Raw genomic sequence first — 22,115 nt, forward strand, 5'->3', positions numbered from 1 at the left:
GGCCCTCTTACGGGGGCCCCTGCAATGCCCATGCCAGTGGCATGGGCACTGCAGGGGCCCCCAGGGGCCCCGCGACCCCCCCTACCGCCATCCGGATCCCGGCGGTCGGACCGCCGGGATCTGGATGGCGGTAGGGGGGGTCGGAATCCCCGCGGCGGTGCAGCAAGCTGCGCCGCCGTGGAGGATTCAATGGGGCGGCGGTACACTGGCGGGAGCCCGCCAGTGGTGCCGGTCCGACCGCGGCTTTACCGCTGCGGTCGGAATCCCCATTGGAGCACCGCCGGCCTGTCGGCGGTGCTCCCGCGGTCCTCCGCCCTGGCGGTCTTTGACCGCCAGGGTCAGAATGACCGCCAAAGTCTTTTGTTCTGTTTTGACATGAACGTGATGATTGTTCTTTGTCTGTCTTGACACAGGTCCATGGAGGTGTAAACTGACCAGTAGCATATTTTTCAGCTACTTTGGACCCAGTTGCAGCAGCCTTACTGGGTTGTCTGCGTGCAGTAGCAGCAGTTGGACAAAGCCTCACACAGTGTGAAGGCATAGTGATAGGACATCCTTTAACTGTCATGGTCCCTCACTCAGTTGAGATCCTCCTATCCCGAACGAAGACACAGCATATGACTAATGCAAGACTGACCAAATATGAAACGATTATATTAGGGTCACCAAATGTAATGTTAAAGAGATGTACAGTGTTGAACCCGACAACCTTGCTCCAAGTGAAAATACAGAGGTTGAAAATATGGAAGATGTAGAACATGATTGTCTTGAGGTAACAGAAATGTGCACCAAACCGAGACCTGATATTAAAGATACCCAATTGGAAGAAAATGACCAAATTATTTTTGTTGATGGCTTATGTTTGAGAGATTCAGTAGGAGTGCTGAGAGCCGGATATGCTGTATGCATGATTTCGGGTATCCTGGAAGCGTCCTGGCTTCAAGGAGTGTATTCCGCTCAAGTAGCTGAGTTGGTAGCTCTTAACAGGGCTTGCCATGTCGCTGCTCAGATGAGAGTCACTATCTATACCAGAGGTCTCCAAACTTTTTAATGCCGCGCCCCCCCAGTTGAAAAATACAAATCATTGGGCCCCCCCTCAGAATTTTTCTGAAACATTTTATAAAGATGGCAATGTTTAAATAAGTCTAGACGTATTTAAACATTGCAGTTAAGTACTGTTTCGTTTTTTTAAACGCAATAGCATGTTTCTACTTAAAGCAAAACACTGTCATCTGTGTAATGCTTCTTTTGGCCAGAGTCTGGCGCCCCCCCTGGGATCACTTGAGGCCCCCCTAGGGGGGCCCGCCCCACAGTTTGAAGACCACTGATCTATACGGATAGTCGATATGGATTTGGAATTGTTCAAGATTTTGGCCAGCTATGGTCACAGAGGGGTTATTTGCCCTCTTCGGGTTCATCAGTGAAAAATGGTGAAAGAATTAAGGATTAATTGCATGCGATTCAGTTACCTCATGAAATTGCTGTGGTGAAATGCAGTGCACACATGAAGTTTCAATGGGAAATGGATATGCGGATCAAGTCGCAAGGTTTTGCGCATTGAACTGTATATCGTTTAAGAATCAATGCGAATTGTTACCTGAAAAAGAAAATTAGACATGACAGGCTATGCATTAAGGGTGATTGACACGTTAGAAGAGCTGAAATTGTTGCAGGACCGTGTCAGCAAAGATGAGAAACGCTCTTAGGTTAAAATGCAATGCGTACAAAGACCAGATGATTTGTGGGTTTCAGATGAAGGGAAAATGGACTTGCCGAATAGTCTTTTGTCACAGTTTGCGAGGATTTATCATGGCCAAGCACACATCGGGAGGGATGCCATGATCAGGTTGTTCAAGATTGACTGATTTAACCCAAAGTTTAGACAAGCTGCAGAGGTGGTTTGCCATTGTTGCGTCATCTGCCAACAGATGAACGCGGGGAAAGGGATAGTGGTGAATTTGAGCCATAATGGAAGGTCTGGAGGTCCATTTAGCAGAATGCAATTGGATTTCATTGAGATGCCTGTATGTGGAGGTTTGAGGTATATGTTGGTGATTGTGTGTGTCTTTAGCCATGGGATTGAATCTTACCCTACACGTAGAAATGACAGCCTCACAGTAGCGAAGTTGTTGCTTAGGGGACTGATACCACGTTTCAGTTTCCCGATCTCTTTAGAACCAGATAGGGGAAGTCACCTCAACAATGAGGTGGTTAAGTTACTGTGTGCAGCATTGAACATTGAGCAGAAGTTGCATTGTAGCTATCTCCCTGAAGCATCAGGACTAGTGGAACAAATGAATGGTACCCTGAAGTCGAGAATGGCGAAAATGTGTGCAGTCACGAATTTGAAATGGCCCGACGCATTACCTTTAGTGTTAATGTCAATGAGAAATACAAGAAGACAGGACTGTCTCCGCATGAGATTCTTATGGGTCAAGCTCTTGTGAATATCACGGATAATATGGTTTTGGACTACTGCAAGGGTCTGGCTGATGTAGTCCGCTCTTTTTCTCACCAGGTGGAAGCTACCACCCTGCCAGCGATTCATGATCCCGGACACAACCTGAAAGCTGGTGACTGGGTTGTCATCAAGAAACATGTAAGGAAGACGTGCTTGGAGCAACGTTGGAAGGGACCTTACCAAGTGATACTAACGACTACCACTGCTGTGAAGTGTGCAGGAGTTCCGAACTGGATCCATGCCAGTCACACGAAAAAGGTGACATGTCCAACTGATGAGGAAGTTGAGTTGTTGAAAGTACCAACAACTGACAGGGAAGTCTCAGGGCTGGAGAGTGATTGAAGGGGAACTGAGACAGAAGGAGAGCCCGTTGAGGACGGCTTGGTCACTCCAGTAAGAGACGAGGGAGAGGAGATCCAGAGGGGTGACGGTGAGCCTATCTCAACTGAGGCAGCAGGGGAACCTAGTCAGAGGAAGGTTCTCCCATAAGTAGACGATAATGAGAATGAACAAGAGCACTTGGTAGACCCAGAAAGCGAAGGAGTTGAGGCGGAAGAGAGTCAAAGTGTCCAGACTCCTCTTGAACAGATTGCAGGTCCATCAAGCGAAAAAACACCATAGAGCAAAGAGAGAAAGAAGGGATGCCACAGGAAAGACCAAAGACTAAAGAGACACTGAAAGGAGACAAGTGGCCAGAGTTCCAAGGAAAGAGGAGAGAAGAGGTTGTCGAAGATGCCATAGAGGAAGAAGTAGACACGACAAGGAGAGAAGATCTAAGTGAAGGAGAGTTGCAAGGTGATCACAAGTTGAAAAGAAAGATAGTAGCAAACAGAAGGTACACATGTCCTGAATGGGCGTATGCAACTACAGCCGAATGGCAACAGGAGTTCTTGGTGTTTTGTTTTGATCGAGAAGTCCCAGGTCAATACTTTGGCACCTGAGTCTGGCTGAAGGAAAGTGAAATTGAGAAAAGAGACTGAGGAATTTTACTGGATGAGACTTTGAAAACTTGAATTGACTTTTGGAAACCGATTTTGACAAGTTGCTAACCTGAATTGACAAGGGATCCTGGGACTGGGACTGAAAGCGGTAAATAATTTCTGAAAGAAGATTTTGCTTGTTTTGACTTTGCTGCGGAACAAAATTATTATCTATCCTCCGTTGTTGTTTAGATAACCATTCTTCACTTTCTGATTCTATACAGATCATGGATAATACTAGGCAGGAGAATAGAGGGAGTAGGCATTGTAAATACTTGGGTGTTGATTTAGGCATTGTGTGAGTGGTTTTCATTGTGGTTGTGACTGTGGGTATGACGCTAATGGATAAGAGTGGGACTAACAATGCTTCAGTTCCTGAAACAACTACTGCACGAACAGCTTGGGAGTGGTTTGAGATGGATGAGAGATACATGAGGGAACTAATGCAAAAGGGGAACTTTCTACTAACGTTTTCTATCGTCTGCTGAGTGAATATGTTGATACACTGGATGCGAAGGATTGCTTTGTGTGTACACAGATTCCTATCTCGTTACAGGAAGGGGTTACCTATCATAGCTTGCCACTAACCTATGGGATGAGTTGTAGTCTGTTACTAACAAGATTTTATAACCAGGAAGAGATTCAATAATTTTATTCTAATCATGACTTTGTGTTTTCTTATGTGCCTATAATAGAGGATTTGAGTGATGGAGCTAGATACTTTAGTATAAAGTTAGTTAAAGGATTCTTTGAGCCGACACTGGAAATTAGAACATCTTAAGCTCACCGCAATAATTTGACATGCTTGCTTACACCTGTAGAGAAAAGCTTTTTAGATCACACAGAAGATAGAAGGAGGGCGTTAAAGGGTAAAGTAGAAAAAGGATTACAGCAGCGAGTTTTTGCTATTAGTGAAGGTTATGGCGCAGTTAGAGAGCAAGGGAAGTTAGCTTTAGATGCATTGCACATAGGGAAGTTTTGTATATCTAGGCCGAAATCATATTATGACAATGTGTTTGTGGGAATGAGTGAATGTAAGCATGTGTTTTTGTTTCGGAGTAAATGGACGTTCATGTTAAATGGACAGGATCTGGCGATCCCAGGGATCTACTATAAATGTGGGCTTAATGCTTATTACCGTCTTCCAAAGGGATGGGATTGGACATGTTATTTGGGGATAGTTTTCCCAAAGATATACCAACTAGATGACTTAAAGAAGTTTCTGAGATTGTCTGAATTACATCGTACTAGACAGAAGAGGGAGACCACTGCTGGGGTAGTGGGAGACATATTTGGGGCGATAATTCCTTCAGTGGGAGTTATTTTAAATTCGATAAAGATTTGAAAGTTGTCTACTATTGTGGATAACATGCTGACAATTTTTTCAGGAGCTATACTCCTAATGGATACTGTACTTGCTGCGGAGATGGCTATGACTTTTCAAAACAGGTTTGCTTTAGACATTCTTTTAGCGAAAAATGGCAGAGTTTGTAGGATGCTCAATGAGAATCATTGTTGTGCATATATACCAGATAATAGTAATGAGATTAGAAGTATGCTTACTAACTTGACTAAGGATAGTACGGACTTGAAGGAGTTGAAAGAACCTGGGCCCGTATGTATACTTTTTTAGCGCTGCATTTGTGTCATTTTTTGACGCAAAAGAAGCGCAAACTTACAAAATACAATTGTAGTTTGTAAGTTTGCGCCGCTTTTGCGTCAAAAAGCGGCGCAAATGCACCGCTAAAAAAGTATAAGTATGGGCCCGGTGTTTGGGAAAAGGTTGCAAAGGGTTTTGCTTCAGTGTGGAATTGGCTTAGTAACATTTGGCAGGGGATATTATCTAAAATAATACAGGGGATATTGATTGTTATAGCTTTCCTATTTGGATTGTGAGTAGCATGTAAAATTAGCAAAAGAATAAAATTGAATAAGGTGAAAAATAATAAGAGGAGGGAAGAAAAGGAAAGGGAAAAATTGTTTAGGGAAAAATTCAAGGGGAAACCAATAAGGGAAGGGATTGGAATGACAGAATTTTAAGTGATGTACAATTTGTGGGGAAAGATTTGTGTGATGACAAGAGTCATCAGAGGAGGGATTGTTGGAGTGTGTCTTTTAAAAGCAATATTAATGCGAAAAAACGTGCAATATATTGTGTGATGAAGCTGCATAGAAAATGTTATAACCTAGCAAATAATGCACGTGTTTGAAATGTGCCCACGGGGAGTGGTGACCAATGTATACAAAGACTAATGAAAAGGCTTGTTAATTCTGAATTATTATGCAATAATGTTTGAAATTGTATTAGTATATCATAATTAGGGTTATGTGTTAAGAGTTTGCTTTATTAACTTAGCGAGGGCTTGGGCCTAGCTGCCTGGCCTCATATTGAATTGCATTTTCTAACGTTTAGAGTGCTGTTTTTCCTGAAGGACACAAAGCTGTATTTTTCCAGGAGATATTAGCCGTAGTAAATTCTTTCTCATGAGAACCGGCTTGCTCAAGGCCATGTTCTTGCTAGATGCAACAGTGTAATTTGTAACAGGTGCAAGGTTAACCGTACTAGGAGAAGACAATGAAGACATTGACTGGAGCGCAAAGTGTAACATTTTCTACCTGACATTCCAACCGTTGAAGACGTCAATAACTTGGACCAATTTGTAATGTGAGAACTGTGGACAATTCTAGTAAGGTGCTTACCAAATTATTGGTCAGAGATAATGATGCACCAAATTTTATATATAGTTAGACAGTTTTGATTTAACGGTGCAACCCGAGGAAAACGAGAGACACTTTTTCTTACACTTTAACTTTGACTCTTACCTTTGCCATTTGCCATTCCTTTGCTATGAGACTTTTGCTAGAGGACTTTTGCTAGTTGCCATATATTAGTTTAGTTGTCCTGTCCCTTTAAATCATCCTCTACCCTATTCTTGCCTGGTGTTAACTTCTCCTCCATCTGAGGGAAGTAATCCATTCCCTTAGCTATGCCATTTTGAGACTTTGCCCCGTCCTATCTCTGCTGATGGTGAATCGACTGATGTCCTGAGGACGAAGACTGACGCTGCTTGCTGATCTGTTGAGTTGGTAACTATCTGATGCAAATTGTGATTGTCTGTTTGCATTTCCTCTTTATGTCCCAACTGCTATTTTGATAGAGGCCTTAGTTTAGATGTTTTCCAAATTCGTGTTCACTAAATGTTTTGCATGAAGCCCAACATGCTAATGCTAACTCGAGGTTAGATAAGGCGTCCACTAATATCTTGTGCAAATAGACAAATAATTGAGGTCTTACTTTGTTGATTCATGTACTAATGAGATGCTGCTAAGTTGATTCATATTAATGATGTGCATAAATATTGAATGAATATAGCCGAGGCATTGATTAAGTTGTGCTCTGAATACTAACTGATAGTGTTTTCTGATGAGTTATTGCTATTGAGACTAATTGACATGATATTAGATGGTAACAAATAGGGAAATAAATATCCTAACACTAAATTAAACTGGTGTAGTTATTCATGACTGAAAGGTCATGGTGTGTTCTAATTTTGATTCTTATTGATTGTTCATTGATCAGCGAATGTCATTATTGATTACTTATTGATATTGTTGGTTGATGATTTGTGAGGGAAAATTCTTTGTACTGGGAAGTCTCCAAACGTGGTCCAAAGGTTTGTCGACCTAGACGCGTCTCCTTGTAAGTTTACTGATTAAGATTCTGACGCGCTAACAGTGGGAATGTCCTCATGATGTCCTGAAATGCCCTGCTTCATTCTGAATTAATCTTTCCTATCGAGCAGCTAGGGCAATTCACTGCAGAGGCACAGGATTGGGAAGCCTCCTAGGTAGGACGCTGAAGGACATACAACAAGCAATCCAATCCTTTGGGCGTAATAGAAACACATAAAGACAAGAAAGCTGCTTGAATATTTAAAGAGTTTATGTACAACATCTGTAAAGACCACTGGGCCTGCAGCTTCCAGGGTAGACACACAAAAACACAAACATATGTATATAGAGTCCAGTACTTTCCTGACCTGAAAATGTCCACTTACACAAAATAAGGCCTCAGGTTTTTTCAGTCTGCACATCTTATTTACATGGTAAACAAGTATTAAAAGATCCAATCCAACACGATGAATGAAGGGATGTGTCCTCAATGGAGCACCTGGGACGCGCCGCATGATTAAGGCAATGCAGGAAGTCTTGTCCTGACTGAACACACACATCTCCACTACTCACAAGTCCTGCGGCCTGTGAGCGTGTGAAAGGTTGCCTACTGGAGAAACCTACCACATTCCTCTCCTGTGAATTCATGAAACATTCTGTGCTGGATAGTCACTCATCATCATACTGGAGAATTTAAGAACAATCCCAGCCTTCTTGTGAATGTCTCCACCCTCCCATATGGTGAATATATGGAAAATCTCATAATAAAAAAAAACATAACTTTCCTACATGAAACCAGGGAAAGTTCAGTTAGGATAATTCAACTGACCTTAGTCTTTGAACATGCTGTTCTTTAGATCTCTGGCAACCTCATGTGAATCAATAAAGAACCCCGTACTGACAACTCCACCACCCTTCTCTGAATCCACAGATCTGGTTGTGAAAACACCACTGCCATTTTGTGAATTTTTGAAAGACCTCTTGCTGGATAACATACTACACTCTTATAAGGCTCTGTGAAATATCCTGTTTTGAGATTTCCATAGCTCCAAGATGTATTCTCAAAGTCCAATTCTGTAGAAGTATACCACCCTTCTGTGAATATAGGAAAGGCAGTGGGCATTACAAAACCATTCCCTGCCCCTGACTCAGTGAAATAACTCTATGCTAACAACCTCACTACTTCACTTAAATAGATTCACAAAAGTGTATTGAAGATTCAGTATAGAGTTTCACTACCCTCTTATTAATATGTTGACCATCCCATGTGGAGACCTCTATTGCACTCTTGTGTTCCCTAACTGACACCATCCTGCGACTCTAGGGAATTTCCAGTGATGCAGCTCTTCTCTTTACCCCATAAATGTATCAAGAACCCATGCTGAATACTCCACCATAGCCCAAATCTCCACCACACTTCTGCAAATCTCTGGAAGTTGCCATGCTGAGAACTCCACCAGCATGCTGTGAATCTATGAAAGATTCCATGATAAAGGTCTTCTATTCTCTCCTCTGAATCTATGAAGTACTCCATGGTGGAGAATACCACTGCTGTCATTCGAATCTATAAAAAGATGCCTTACTTGGAAACTCACCTCCTTCCTATGTGATATATGCAAGGGGAGAGGGAATAGAAAAATGACTGCCAAAGAGAACAAGAGGAAGGCGTGCTGGGAGACAGAGCATGAGAAGATTCAGGTAGAGGTTTGGGGCAGGTGGTTACAATGACGAGGAGGAGAGGTACACAGAATGTTGCTTCATCCAAAGTAGATGATTATCAAACCTCATCACTGAGCGGAGGCATTATGTGAATTTGACTTGGGTACAACCGGCATCAGCTTAGAGGTTGGAATTATGTAGCTGAATAAGTGGGTATATTATGCCTTTCAGAGTTTACTTTTGAGTTATTATCTCACTATACACTTCCCAACACTAGAAAGGTGTAAATGAGACATTCAGGGGAAAGAAAGGACAGTGTTAACCTCCGTAATAACATTTATTTACTGAGATCTTTTTTTCAGATTAACATAAAAGATACAAATAACACCACCCAATTCTTATTCTCTGAATAAATGCTGCCCATCTTTAAGAGATGCACAACCAGGAGTCATAAATAGAAACCCGACAAAGTGGAAATGCTGCCCCACTACCTCCACCATGCCACGGATGTGATTGCGAGGAGTTTTCTATCATTCATGCCATTCTAAAGTGATATGATGGAATAGCTCTTCCTGCCATTAAGGGACAGATTTATGGGGGTTATCATTTTAAATTCACAATTTCCACTTTCCCATAAATATAAGCCTGGGAAAGGAAGCAATCAACGGTGCAGAGGCCCCTGTGAATAATTATGCAGTCTTTCCCATGGCTACCACACTAGGACACTGAAATAGGTACTTTTTGGGCCAATAGGGGTATCACCAGCAGTGCCTCACTGAAGTGCATGATAACAAGGGATTCAGAAAAAAGCTTTCACACAATGTGACTTAAGCAGTTTCTAAAGGGTGGTTTGTTCCTAAAGAGGTTGTTTATACTCCCCTATAGCACTCCACACACCTCCCTCAAAGCCATTCTCTTTATTCCCTTTCCAACATTTAGAAGTGTTAAGGTGAGAGAGTTTAAGACAAACTGCTCGATGTATGGGTTTTATGCCTTACTAATTTACCCTAAGGAAGGGTTTTTTAACCTGTTTATTCCAAGCCTCCCTTGAGTAGCCCCCCTGCCCCGATTAAAATGTTGATTTCGTGTCTGCACTCAACATGTAAAATATCAAATATCCTCCTATGTAGAGTCTGGCTCTCCTTGGATGGTGGCCGGCTTGAATTGGTTTGTAGATCACTTCACTGGGGGAAGAATGTTCTGGAGGTGGAAAATGGTGAGATTTTAAGCAAAATTGGATAGATAGAAATTATCGTGCTTACATGTTCTTATAATCAGAAATCATGTAAAGACATTAGAAAGCCCCTTCGGGCAGAAGTTTGTCTGTGTTCAGGTGACTTTGACTACTGAGTATCATCAAAAAGAATGAACTGCTACAGCCATTCCATCCCTTCTGCATAGAAGCAGACGTTGGACAGATTTGCTCATCCCCAACCACTCGTAGACTCCAAATTTACAGTACTTTGAGACACTCAGATGCTTTGTGAACATCAACCTTGCAGACCAAATTGGGGTTCTAAAACGTTCTAGGCCTCTAAATGGGAGAAGTCGGTAGACCAAAGCAGAGGGGCAGACATAAATAAATGAGGTAAGAAACCGTCTTATAGACAATCCTATGTCCTGCTCCCAGCAAGCCACTTGCAATGCATTTAGCATGATCTGGAGCCTCAATGAGCTGGCCCAAGAACAGTTAATGCTGGAGACTTGGTCCTAAAATAAAGAGAAGATGAAACTAATTTCCACACTGTGGCAGATTTTAAACCAGTGTCTCTGGGATTTTATTTTGGTTGTTACAAGTAGTGCAATGTCTCCTCAGAGGTAGAATTGGAAGAGATATCACGAAGCCCTGCAGCTTTGCTCTGAGATGTACATTTTTCGGCCACACAGTGACTGGCTTCAGCAAGTGCACGAATGGTGCCATGCAACCTCACGCTGAGGTATGCTCACAAAGTCCCAAGCAGTTTCGCTCCATGATATGCTTCCAAAAAAATCCCCTGACATATTACCATAGCTGATTCCCCCCCTCAAAAAACAACTCAAGGGAGGACCTGATTTAAGGCAACTTATGGTGACTGTCCCTGAATGCAGCAGAAAAATTGTAAAATTAAAATTATTTTCTTTCCCTTCAGCTCAACATTTGTACCCATTTCAAAGCACCTTGCAGGCCAAATTCAAGGAAGGTGAACATCTATTGTTTCCTACTCCAAGTACATAGCTCTATGGACTGTTTACCGCCTCTCCCCCATTCAATATAATTCTCATATTCTTGTTGGAGTGGTTCATCATTAAAAAAACACTCCACACGCATGAGAGCACCCTATTCTGAACAGACAGTGACAGGGAAGAAGAATCATAATGCTGGTGTATTTCATTTCCCACACTGCCAGCACACAAACACACACAGGTGCACACTTCAAAAGTAGCATATTAAAATACAAGGCCACAGGCTGTACAGCTTTGCTGTTTATGAGCTTTCAGTGTCTCTGCCAGAGTTTGCTTGGCTGGTAATCGGTCTCGCTTCCTCGTGGGCTCCCACCAGCCTTAGAACCTCTGGAACTTAGGTGGACGAATGCCTCTTCTTGGATTGTTTTCATTGTTCTTCATCTTCCCACCTCTTCTGTTTTATTACTATGTCCCAAATAGCTGGAAGGCGTGTTTACATTCTGGAGGAGGGGCTGGAGAGCTCGTAGAATAATACATATGCATCACTGGACCGTACTTGACTGGAGGACATAGGGGATACGCTAGAAGGAGGGGATAAAAAGAAAAGGTTAAGTAACTGAGAGTTAAATCGTAACCACCGCTAAGTACAAGATCAGCAGGAAAGGGACACTATAACAAGGACTCTATAGGAGACAGTAAAATCAGAAATTAAGATGGATTTAGTACATGCCTCTAGGGCTGAGGTTAGAATCAGAGATCTTGTCAGGGTGCTAAAGAGAGTAGGATGGGACCAATGCTGTAAGAAGGAATTTATGGAATGGAAGGGAACCACAGCTCTAGCAAGCATCTAGAACTGAGATTGGAGGGACGGTGCAACAAGGGGGGTGAATAGGAGTGCCAGAAATAAGCACATTTAAGACAGTATTTGTACTTTTCATTATATTTAATGAAATTTGAAAGTCCTTCAAACAAAAGTCCTGTACGTAGTAACAAATTAGTAAAGAAGGAGAAACATAGATTGGAGCAGGAGTTTATACATTACCATCCCAGGAACACTGCTTTTCCTGCCCAAACTCACTTATTGTTCCTGCCTGCTGGAAGTAGAAAGGCTACCACCGAGTGGGGCAGGCATGTTTCTCCCTTCCCACGCTGTTGCAGACAGGGAGAACAGGATTGTTCCCCCCTGGCAGGAGCAGAAAGAAGGTGCTCCTGCTGGGTAGAAGCAAACCAGTAAAGGTGGCTTCCACCAGCATGCAGGAATGATGCTGGCTGAGGAGCTGGCAAGGCTGCGAGTCCAGGGTCCACTCCCTGTGGCCCACAAAAGGCAACAGAGATGATGGTGCCCCGGGTGGAACCGAGACACCTACATTAAAAAAACAACAACAAACCTTCTAGGACTCTTAGGCCCATATTTATACTTTTTTTGTGCTACATTTTCAGCATTTTTTGACGCAAAAGTGGCACAAACGTACAAAAAACAATTATATTTTGTAGTTGCTCTGCTTTTGCATCAAAAAATGACACAAATGCGGCGCAAAAAAAGTATAATATGGGGCTAAATACGAGAGGTCTGTAGACTGCAGAGGAGGGGCAGGCACAAATACATTAGAAGGGAGACCATCTTCTGAAAAATCCTATGTCCTGCCACCAGTGAGCCAGTTGAGATGCATTTTGGATGACTGGGTGACTCAGTGAGCTGGCCCAAGAAGAGTTAATGTTAGAGACTTGCAAGATCCTAGAGTAAGGTAAGTCAAGGAGCCTTTATCCATGGCAATCAAGCACTCAGGTCAACACTTTCAATGAAGAGAAGATGCGACTGATTTCCACACTGTGCCTGATTTTAATCCATACCCTCCCAATGACACTAACTTGTTTGAGCCATTTCTCACCTGGAGTTATTTCTCAAGGTTATAAATATATACATATACTTTACTGTACTTCTCACAAAAAATCAACAAACAGACCTTAATGTGTCTCTGGGCTTTTAGTTTGATTGTTACTATAGTGCAATGTCTCTACAGAAGTGGAATTAGATGAGATAACACGAAGCACTTGAGCTTCACTCTGAGATGGGCATTTTCGGCCCTACAGTGACTGGCTTCGGCAAGTGCACCGATGGTGCTATATGTAGCCTCATGCTGAAGTGTGCTCACAAGGTCTCATGTTATCTATTCCTATTACGTGCTTCTGAACAAATCCCCTCACATGTTACCTAAGCTGACACCCCCAAAAGCTCAAGGGAGGAACTGATTTAAGGCAACTTGTGATGAACTGTCCCTGAATGCATCTGGAAAATTATAAAAATAAAACTATTTTCTTTCCCGTCAGCTCAACATTTGTACCCATTACAAATACATTTGCAGGTCAAATTCAAGGATGTGCACATCTATTAAGTTTTCTAACTGAACTCACTTAACTTTTCCTGCCTGCTGGAAGTAGGAAGACCGGGTGGGGAAGGCATGTTTCTCCCTGCCCGTGATGTTGCGGCCAGAGAGAACAGGATTGCTCCAGCCTGGCGGGAGCAGAAAGAAAAGCTGCTCCAGCTGGGTGGGGCAAACCAGCAAGGTTAGCTTCCACTGGCGTGCAGTATGGGTGCTGGCAGGGGGGCTGGAAGGGCTGCGAGGCCAGGGTCCTCCCCCTGTGGCCCACAACAGTTAACAACGTTGAGGGTGCCACGAGGGGTGGAACAGGGATGCCTACATAAATAAAATAATTCAAAAATGCTGGTGTCTCTCACCTGCACCCCAGGATTGGCACAGACTAGAGCAGCCCATGGACCTGCAGTCTACAAAGGAATAGCAACATGTGGGTGTACCGGGTGGGCCCAGGATACCCGCAAAAAACAATAAAAAGAATACATGAATGAAATAATAAATGAGCGAACTGAGCCATTTATTCTTTATTCATTGCTCCTTGGGGTAATCTGCACATATTTTAATGCTTTGTGGTGCAGCAGCCAGCCCCACAAAACAATTATTAAAAATAACCCTATTTTCATGGGGTGTATACAACATGACTTCAGGAAAAATAATGGTGTTTTAAAGTAATCCAAAAGCTAAAGCTTTTGTTCTTTAGTTAAGGATCACGGGGATCTCTTGTTGTTGGTGTTATGGCTTCATTTTGTGGCTTGCAGATTGTAGAAGAAAGAGTCTGATATGTGTGTAATATTGTTGTCAAAGCCCATAGGCTTTCCATTCTATATTAATGTGGAGACCCCCTTGACAAAGTTAATTGGCTTGTCTTCTATATCACTGTGGTGGCTCGATGACTAAACCTAAAGGCTTGTTTTTATATAATAATGTGGTAAACTCTTGACAGAGTCAACAGGCTTGCCTTGTATATTGGAGTGGTCACCTATTAACAATAGACAATAAGGCCGGTTTGCTATATATTAATGTGAAAACCCCTTGAAAAAGCCAGTTATCTGCATTATTTAAAATGACAGACTCCTGGTAGGGTTGGGTGCTGGGCTTCTCCGCCACAGGCCAGTGACATTGTAGTTAGGTACAGAAGTCAGATAATATTTTGCATTGAACATCCCTATAAATTCACTGAAAAAAACAAAGGTTAAAGTGATGTTATAGTTAGGTAGGATAATAATGTCTTATATGAAAGAAACCTCACAATTTTGCTCTAAAAACAAAGGTTAAAGTGACGTCACAGTAAGGTCTGGTAAGAATATCTTATTTTACATTAATAAATAACCTTAGAAATTCACTGAAAAAACAAGGTTAAAAAACATAATAGTTAGGTGAAAATATCACTTAAAAAATACCATTTTAAACAAAACAACTATAGAAATTCACCAGTTATAGTTTACTGAGCTAACTATGACTTGATCCACTGCCATCAAAGTGTTGTCATCAATGATGTAATTTCAGATGTGTCAGTGATATTATTAATGATGTTGTAGAACATGTCATGGGTAATGTAACATGGGAGGTTAATTAGCAGTGGATAGCCGGCACGAGTTATAGTACTTTAGGCCACAAGTTATAGTTACGTAGGATAACTAAACTGGTGAATTTAAGTGTTTTTTTAATTTGAAATTATATTGTATTGTAACTCACATTGTCACCTAAATATAACATATTACAATTCCTAACTATAACATCAGTTTATCCTGTTTTCAGTGAATTTATATGATTTCATTAATGTAAATAAGAATGTGCACAGCTTACTATATTATGCAACAATATAAAGGGTGACATTTTAAGTGGCAGATGAGCTGAATATGTCGAAGAGTCCGAACACTAAAATATAAAAAGTGGGCCTTACTTAAAATGTCACCCTTTATATTGTTATCAAGGAGGCAGTACATCAACATATATAAAGCAGGACTCCTCGCTTTGTCAGCTAGTCACTAATAACCATGAACATAAGTATGCTTTATAAATTCACACATAGCAATGTTTAATAAAAGTGAAAGTCATAAAATATTTTCAATAAACCTTTAAAAATAACATTGACATGTCTTTCTGTCGTGACCATGGACAACAGGAAGGAAACTGGTCAGATCTGTAATAGGGGGAAGAGGATAGGACTAGTGCTATATGTGGGTGAAGGAAATTGGCCAGCACAATAGCAGGGTGAAAGAGGATGGGTCCATTGGAATAAGAGGAGGATAGGCACAACATGGGAAGAGGAAAGACCCACGGTTGTAGGTAGAACAGGGTTTACTCAAGGCCTAAAGCAGGTGGATAATCCAAGAGGTACATGGGAGGGTTAGATAGGCCAATTCCTATGGGTGGATAGGCCCAGGGCTGTCATATGGTAAATGGAAAATACTGTGAGCTACAGGAGAGGTTTCAATAGCATGAGGGCTATTGAATCAGTAAAAGAATCGACTCAAGACAACAGGATGGAGAAAGGTATACTGAGATCAAAGTGTCACTCACCCTACACTATTTAGGGCAGTGCAACATTCAATTGTTTTCCCTACCGAGGGCTGTTATGTGAGTCACAGTATTCCCATGGAGGACAGACCATACCATGGAGGCCTCACAGAAAATCAGGGCCATATTTTTAATTTTCTAAAAACAAACTCATGCCTTAACAGTTTTTTTAAGAAACAAAAGCTCTAATGTGCAGGAGTATAAAACATGGTAGGCACTTAGCAAAGGACCAGTGCTTTCAGTGGAGTCTCTGCAGCAGTGACTCCACTAAAAGCATCAGGAACTCCATTTCTAAACATAACATGGTTCCTGTGCCAGGTGAGCAACTGGCCTGGTGGGTTTATTGTTTACTTATCATGGTCTAAATGAGCCTTCCAGTGGGACATCTGTTTTTAATTGCATATGCTTACCACCCTACAAGCATTACTGTTACATGTTATATCACACATGCATGTGTCTTACCGCGAGTCGTTGAAGGTGTGCCATTCTCCTGAAACTGGGTTCTTGCAGTATGCAGTGTAGTGCCCTCCCATGGTAGTCCCGGAGTGGTTAGACACAGCGCAGAGGTTATACACAGTATGAGCTGCTAGACAGAGGCAAAGAGCAGTAAGAAGGAGATACGTAAACAAGCTTCTCACAAAGGTTAATGCAGATCGGTTTTATAGAGGACTCACATACTAGAACATAGGTGAAACTACACTGGAGGATACTGCCCACCTGTTCTAAAATCATACTTCAAATACTTCTCCCTTTGTGCCTCCAAATCCTTTCCACCTGGAAGGCACTGCACTTTTTATACCCCTAGACCTGTGCTTATGACCCGCTTGAGGATACCACTCTTCCTGTGCCAGCTGGCATGTACTGATGTCTCACCACAAGGCACAGCTGTTCCCTCAAAGAGTGTTTAGTTGCAACATGGTAGCAAATAGGCCCTCCCCAAATCAAAACTGACAATTCATTTTCAAAAACATGTCCAAGACTCCTGATTTCTGCTGTAGCTTTTTATATAGAATGATGATACACCAAAATGCACAGCTGATAAAATGATTGTCCATTCATGAGCTTCTTATTAGTTGCACAAGGTATATATGACTTTTTGGGTTAGAATGGTGTCATGCGCAGAAGAACAGCAGTCAGTGGAAATCAGGCATTGGCAAAGTCAGTAGGTCTTGAGTTTTGGCTCCCAAAGCAGATCTATTGCTATATGTTTTCAGATGCTGTGTTGTTGTGACGAAAAATTCCCCACCCCACAAAAAAAGCAGAATAACCTGATCATGTGCATGCATCATCATCTGTGAACTTGCGTGTTTCATGACGCTACAGCAGCCCATTACGATGGCGTGTATGCGCATCTGCATGATGTTTAATTTTTTTATGTTACCATTATGGATGCCCATCCTTGAGCGGTAAATAAAAAAAGTAATAGATTGAAGCCGGACAGGGAGGTGTGGTGGAGGCAATGGAGAAGCTGGTGGGGGGAAGAGAAGGGTAGAGGTTGGTTGAGGTTGATATTAAAAAGATGGACTGGGAATGGTGAGAGAAGCAATGGATAATATGGGGGAGGTGAACAATATAAAGAACATTGGGATGGGGGATTTGAATGTGGAAGCAACACAAGCGTGTTGCTCGCACAAGGAAGAGAGCAAGAAAACACATGCACTAAAATAGAGAGCTAAAAGCTAAATAAAAAGTAGTTCCTTGAGTGGGATAATTAGATTAACATAACATTTTTCTAGAGTACTTGAACTTCGTTCAGTATACTTATCGGTGGCTCCAGTGAAATAACCAAAATGGATAAAATACAGCCCATTACACCATAGCAAGACATAAAATAATGTAAAACAAGTGAGGAAAAACATAAATTATGCCCATAAGATAATTTATACCATGAAAGCTGCTGAAAAAGTGGACGCCTTTGTTAACAGTTTACAATGTGAAAGTATAATCTTGGGGAAAAAAAACACAAATAAACCGGCATTCCAGACAAGAGAGTTTGCTAGTATAAATACACATACCCTTGAAGTCAGCAGTGTGCCACCCAGCCAACCAATGGAAGGCAGGCGTTTTTTTCCCCACCAGATTGTGGAGTGCAGGGGTTCAGGGGGCAAAATCCCTATCACCCACCGCCTAGCCCTTAATCCCCAGATTTTGAAGTAGCAACTGGATTATAAACAGTTGCAGACAGGTCATAGCACTCTGAAGCCATACTGCACATGCCTGCCTCCTTCATTCATGTGGACCTGACGAACAAATTCTGTGGGGCCTGTGTGGTCTCGCTCTTTTGGTGATTATTTCATGGCGGTCACTGAGGAGTCAAACCTCTCTTAAAATCGTTCTGTTTGTCAGGCTGGAAGAAGTCAGGACATGGTATTTTATGTTAATACTACTGCTGGCTCCCCTGACGTAAATAAAAGAAGAGTTTTCGGAGTGGCTCAACACTTCTACAAAGGTAATTAAATAATTAGCAAACACAAAGGGAGCTTAGATCCCTCACAAAGTTTGCTCCTTGTGTTACAACTCTCCAAGAAGTATTGCAGACTTCAGCATGATTTCAAACAGGCATAATCTGCCATTGTGTTGGATCTTCAGTGTCTGTGGAAACATTTACAACAGAAAATCACAACTTTAAATTTTATGACTATGAACATGTATAAATGTGGGTATATTGCCAGTTTGATTTAAGGTGTGACAAGGTTATTTAATTAACTCCATATGCTAACACTAAGTGAATAACTGAACACAAAGCACTGATCTAAGGTGAAACGGAAGATAGAATGATGCAACCCTGCAGTCTCTGAACCTTAAATCCAGGCTTTTCCACTTAACCCAAATGTGTGAGCCACAGCCGACCATTTTACTCCCCTATGTATCATTTTCTTTAACCATCCAGTTTCACAACACATTGAAGTAATTCAGTACGGCATAGGTGAACTACAAAAACCACAGTTTTATATGGTTAACATAAAAAAATCTTGAGTTACATTTAACAATTATAGACTATTTGAATAGAAAAAATGTCAAACTGGCATCTTGGGTAGCTGGTGGTTAGGTTGTCAGGGCATGGAGTTATTTTTGAATGTTTCATGTTTAAAAAAATGAATTTCAATAAATGTCATTCAGTCCGTCAGTATAATCATATGTACTTTATTGAGACAAAAAAATTTGGATTTTTTATTTTTTCATTTTAAAGTTTTTATCATATTTTTTCATGGCATTTGCAGCCTGATTTACACCTTTTGATAGCTTGTGCTTGTCATTCCCCAAGGCTATCCACACCCCCACAGAAATGTAGAGTCTCATACGCCCTTGCACTCAGTGCTAACTGACAACATTAACGTCTGTTGCGTCTGTGGCTTCTTAGCTGCCTGGGCGCCTAGAACCACAGTGGTTTGCGGGGCTCAGAAGATGCTGTACAAAGCCCACAGTCACAGGTAGGAAGATTACCTCACCTGGGTCTGTTGCCACTCATGCTCTGGGCTCCTGGCTGCAGCTCCTTCCTTCTTGAACTCCAAAATTGCAACCGCCTACCTCAGGGTTTGCAGCTGCCTTTTAAGGTGACTACGCAGCTGGTCCACTTCAGGTATTTATTTTCTTATCGTTCCCCTTTCCATCAGGGCTGTTCCTCCGTTGGTTTCTTCCTGACTTTCCGAAAACATTGTCTTTTGTAATGTGATGGTTGAGGTAATTTCATTTTTCTGTTCTTTTACTATTTAGAGGCCTCAATCTGGTTGGAAGGTGCATCACAACAAAGCTGTGTTCCCTCGTGCCCCCTCATTCCCTCCATTTGATGATCCTGACTTTTTGTTCTTGAAACTTCCTCTCCTGGATTCCGGACTCCTGGTCTTCTCCAATCCTGTGAAGCCTTTATCTGCAAGGATGGTTTGTAAGCCTTTGTCTTTTTTCCTCCTGAGAAGGTGGCAACTTCTTGAAGGCACTTACCTACCACATATTTCAGTGCGTGGTGACACTCTGTCTACCAGAAGCAGATGCTTTTATCTTGGCCTGGAAGACTGGGACCTAGATTAAGAGTAAGCATCCAGCCTTGAACGTCAGGCATGGGTCCTTAACCACATTTCACTAGCACAGTTTCTGGAAGCACCTAATGCGAGTCAAGTGTCATTCTTAAATGCTCAGCTTAGTGTACCACAAAGCTATCAAAGAGCAGTGAGGGAGAGACAGAACCAGCCAAACCTTGTACAGGGAGCATGGCACATAGGGGGTCATTCTGACCCTGGCGGTCTTGGACCGCTAGGGTCACGAATGACGGAAGCACCGCCAACAGGCTGGCGGTGCTTCCCATGCCATTCTGACCGCGGCAGTAAAGCCGCGGTCGTCCCGCCGGGGCCGGCGTTTTCCCGCCGTTTTAGCCCCAGCTGGGAGAATCTGCCAGGGCAGCGCTGCTGGGGATTCTGACCCCCGTACCGCCAGCCTGTTTCTGGCGGTTTTCACCGCCAGGAAGAGGCTGGCAGTAAGGGGTGTCCTGGGGCCCCTGGGCATGGGCAGTTCAGGGGTCCCCTAACAGGGCCCCGGCCAGCTCTTCACTGTCTGCCTAGCAGACAGTGAAAAGCGCGACGGGTGCAACTGCACCCGTCGCACGGCCGCAACACCGCCGGCTCCATTCGGAGCCGGCTCCTGTGTTGCAGGCCTCATTCCCGCTGGGCCGGCGGGAATGTTGGAATGGGGGAAGCGGTATTTTGGCCGCATGGCGGCCAAATGGCGATTCCCGCCAGAGTTGGAATCACCCCCATAGTTCTTACTGGAGGAATACCTTCCCTGTTAATTAAACACATTTAAATACCACTCAAAATTGGACCAAAGAAGACAAATGCTTATCTTCCCATTCATGTTCACCAGCTTTTTTTTCAGAAACAAGCTTTCTGATGGTTGGATAGTTCAATAAGTTATGTGTCTGGTCACTGAAATGTGTGTTGCCAGGCAGGCTACCAGTTGGAACTCTGGCTGGGCTGACACAACCTCCCATCTAGCAGAATTTCAGTACATTTTGGACCTTCATACTGGGCAACAGTAAAACCTGCTACTGACTGTGCAAGGTAACTGCATAAGTTTGATGCGTTATGTAAAACAAAAATTATTATTGTCTACAGTTAATGTCTTGTGCTTTTCTATGTACAGTAGTACTCTGCTTCCAAGCTTGCTGTAATTCCATCCAGTGGTTCGGGCTGTAGACGTGTCTAACGGTCCTATGGGAATTAACATGGGGAACACAACTTTTTTCACCCTCCACGCCTGCTTGACGGATCACTCTGAAACTTTCCAAGCCTAACAAGAATCACTGCAGAACTTTTTTTTGGTAAATTTCGTGATGATTCGTCAAATGGGGCCAAAGATATAAGCAAGTCAAAAAATGTTTTTTCTATGGAAACATGGTTCTAACTATAACTACCTACTGGTGACCGCATCTGACAAGTGACTGACTTTTCCATCCCATCTGGCCTGACTGCTAGAGTCCTATAGAGTTCAAGTGCCTGACTGTTCCCAAGACCTAGTATTAAAATGACAATACTTCTAGTTTTACTCCTGCTGGAATTTCAGAGCCACGTGTAAGAAAGACTCTATATTTCCCAGGAGGAGAGCTCAGCTATGAAAAAGAGCATGTTGTAATCGAGATGCATTCTGCAGGGAGACCCCCACTCCTTCCTCATTCACAACTTTATGCCACAGACAACACTTACCGCTTGGGTCTGAGGAAAATTCTCTGAGGTCCAGGTCCTTCAGGGGAAAGCTGACGAAGGTGGAAAGTTTGCTGGTCCGGATCCGCGCCTCTGAAAACCGCTTCAGATCTGTGAGATGTCAGAGTCAAGGAAATGGAGGTGGAAGAATGTACTGGACGAGCAGACAGCAGCCCTGTGAGTTTTTAGAGACACTGCCGGCTCTGACAGCATACACAATGGTCCAGAGACTGGGTACTGCAGGGGAGAGAATGGGCTTGTGGGTGTGGAGAGACACTGCTGAGGAAGTCTATGAGGCACAGAGGGGCAGTATGGAAGCAGATACCACCCCCAGGGTTGTCATGAGATGCTGTAGGCTTAGCACCAAGAGGTACAAACAAGTACTGCAGGGGTAGAAAGAGTCCCTAGAGGTACAGAGAGGTGCTGGGGAGCAGACAGCTCCCTGAGACATGTGACGTAACCCCACAGACTTAAAGACGGTCTCCTGGAGAAGCACTTCTTGAAAAGAGTAACCACCTCTATGGATATGGAGAGACAATGACGGCTCAGGCCACACCCCGGAGGCATAGAAGCAGTACGTGTCAGAGAGAATCCT

The 22,115-nt window shown here is 42.8% G+C and overlaps 1 protein-coding gene across 11 annotated transcripts in view; it reads right to left on the reverse strand.

Moving 5' to 3' along the window:
- Nucleotides 1–7,366: 7,366 nt before the first annotated feature.
- Nucleotides 7,367–22,115, reverse strand: part of USP2 (ubiquitin specific peptidase 2) — a 185,761-nt gene continuing 171,012 nt past the window's right edge. For 6 of the 11 annotated variants that reach the window (XM_069224849.1, XM_069224851.1, XM_069224853.1 and 3 more), the window contains 3 exons: nucleotides 21,524–21,631; nucleotides 16,293–16,416; nucleotides 7,367–11,516 (listed from right to left, as the gene is read on the reverse strand). In XM_069224849.1, the coding sequence (XP_069080950.1) occupies nucleotides 11,429–11,516; nucleotides 16,293–16,416; nucleotides 21,524–21,631 (320 nt within the window). In that variant the 3' untranslated portion in view covers nucleotides 7,367–11,428. The remainder of the gene's footprint in view (nucleotides 11,517–16,292; nucleotides 16,417–21,523; nucleotides 21,632–22,115) is intronic. The other 5 variants (XM_069224855.1, XM_069224857.1, XM_069224856.1 and 2 more) reach the window with 1 other exon arrangement.

The sequence above is a fragment of the Pleurodeles waltl genome, chromosome 3_1 (genome assembly GCF_031143425.1).
Source record: "Pleurodeles waltl isolate 20211129_DDA chromosome 3_1, aPleWal1.hap1.20221129, whole genome shotgun sequence".
Taxonomy (NCBI): domain Eukaryota; kingdom Metazoa; phylum Chordata; class Amphibia; order Caudata; family Salamandridae; genus Pleurodeles; species Pleurodeles waltl.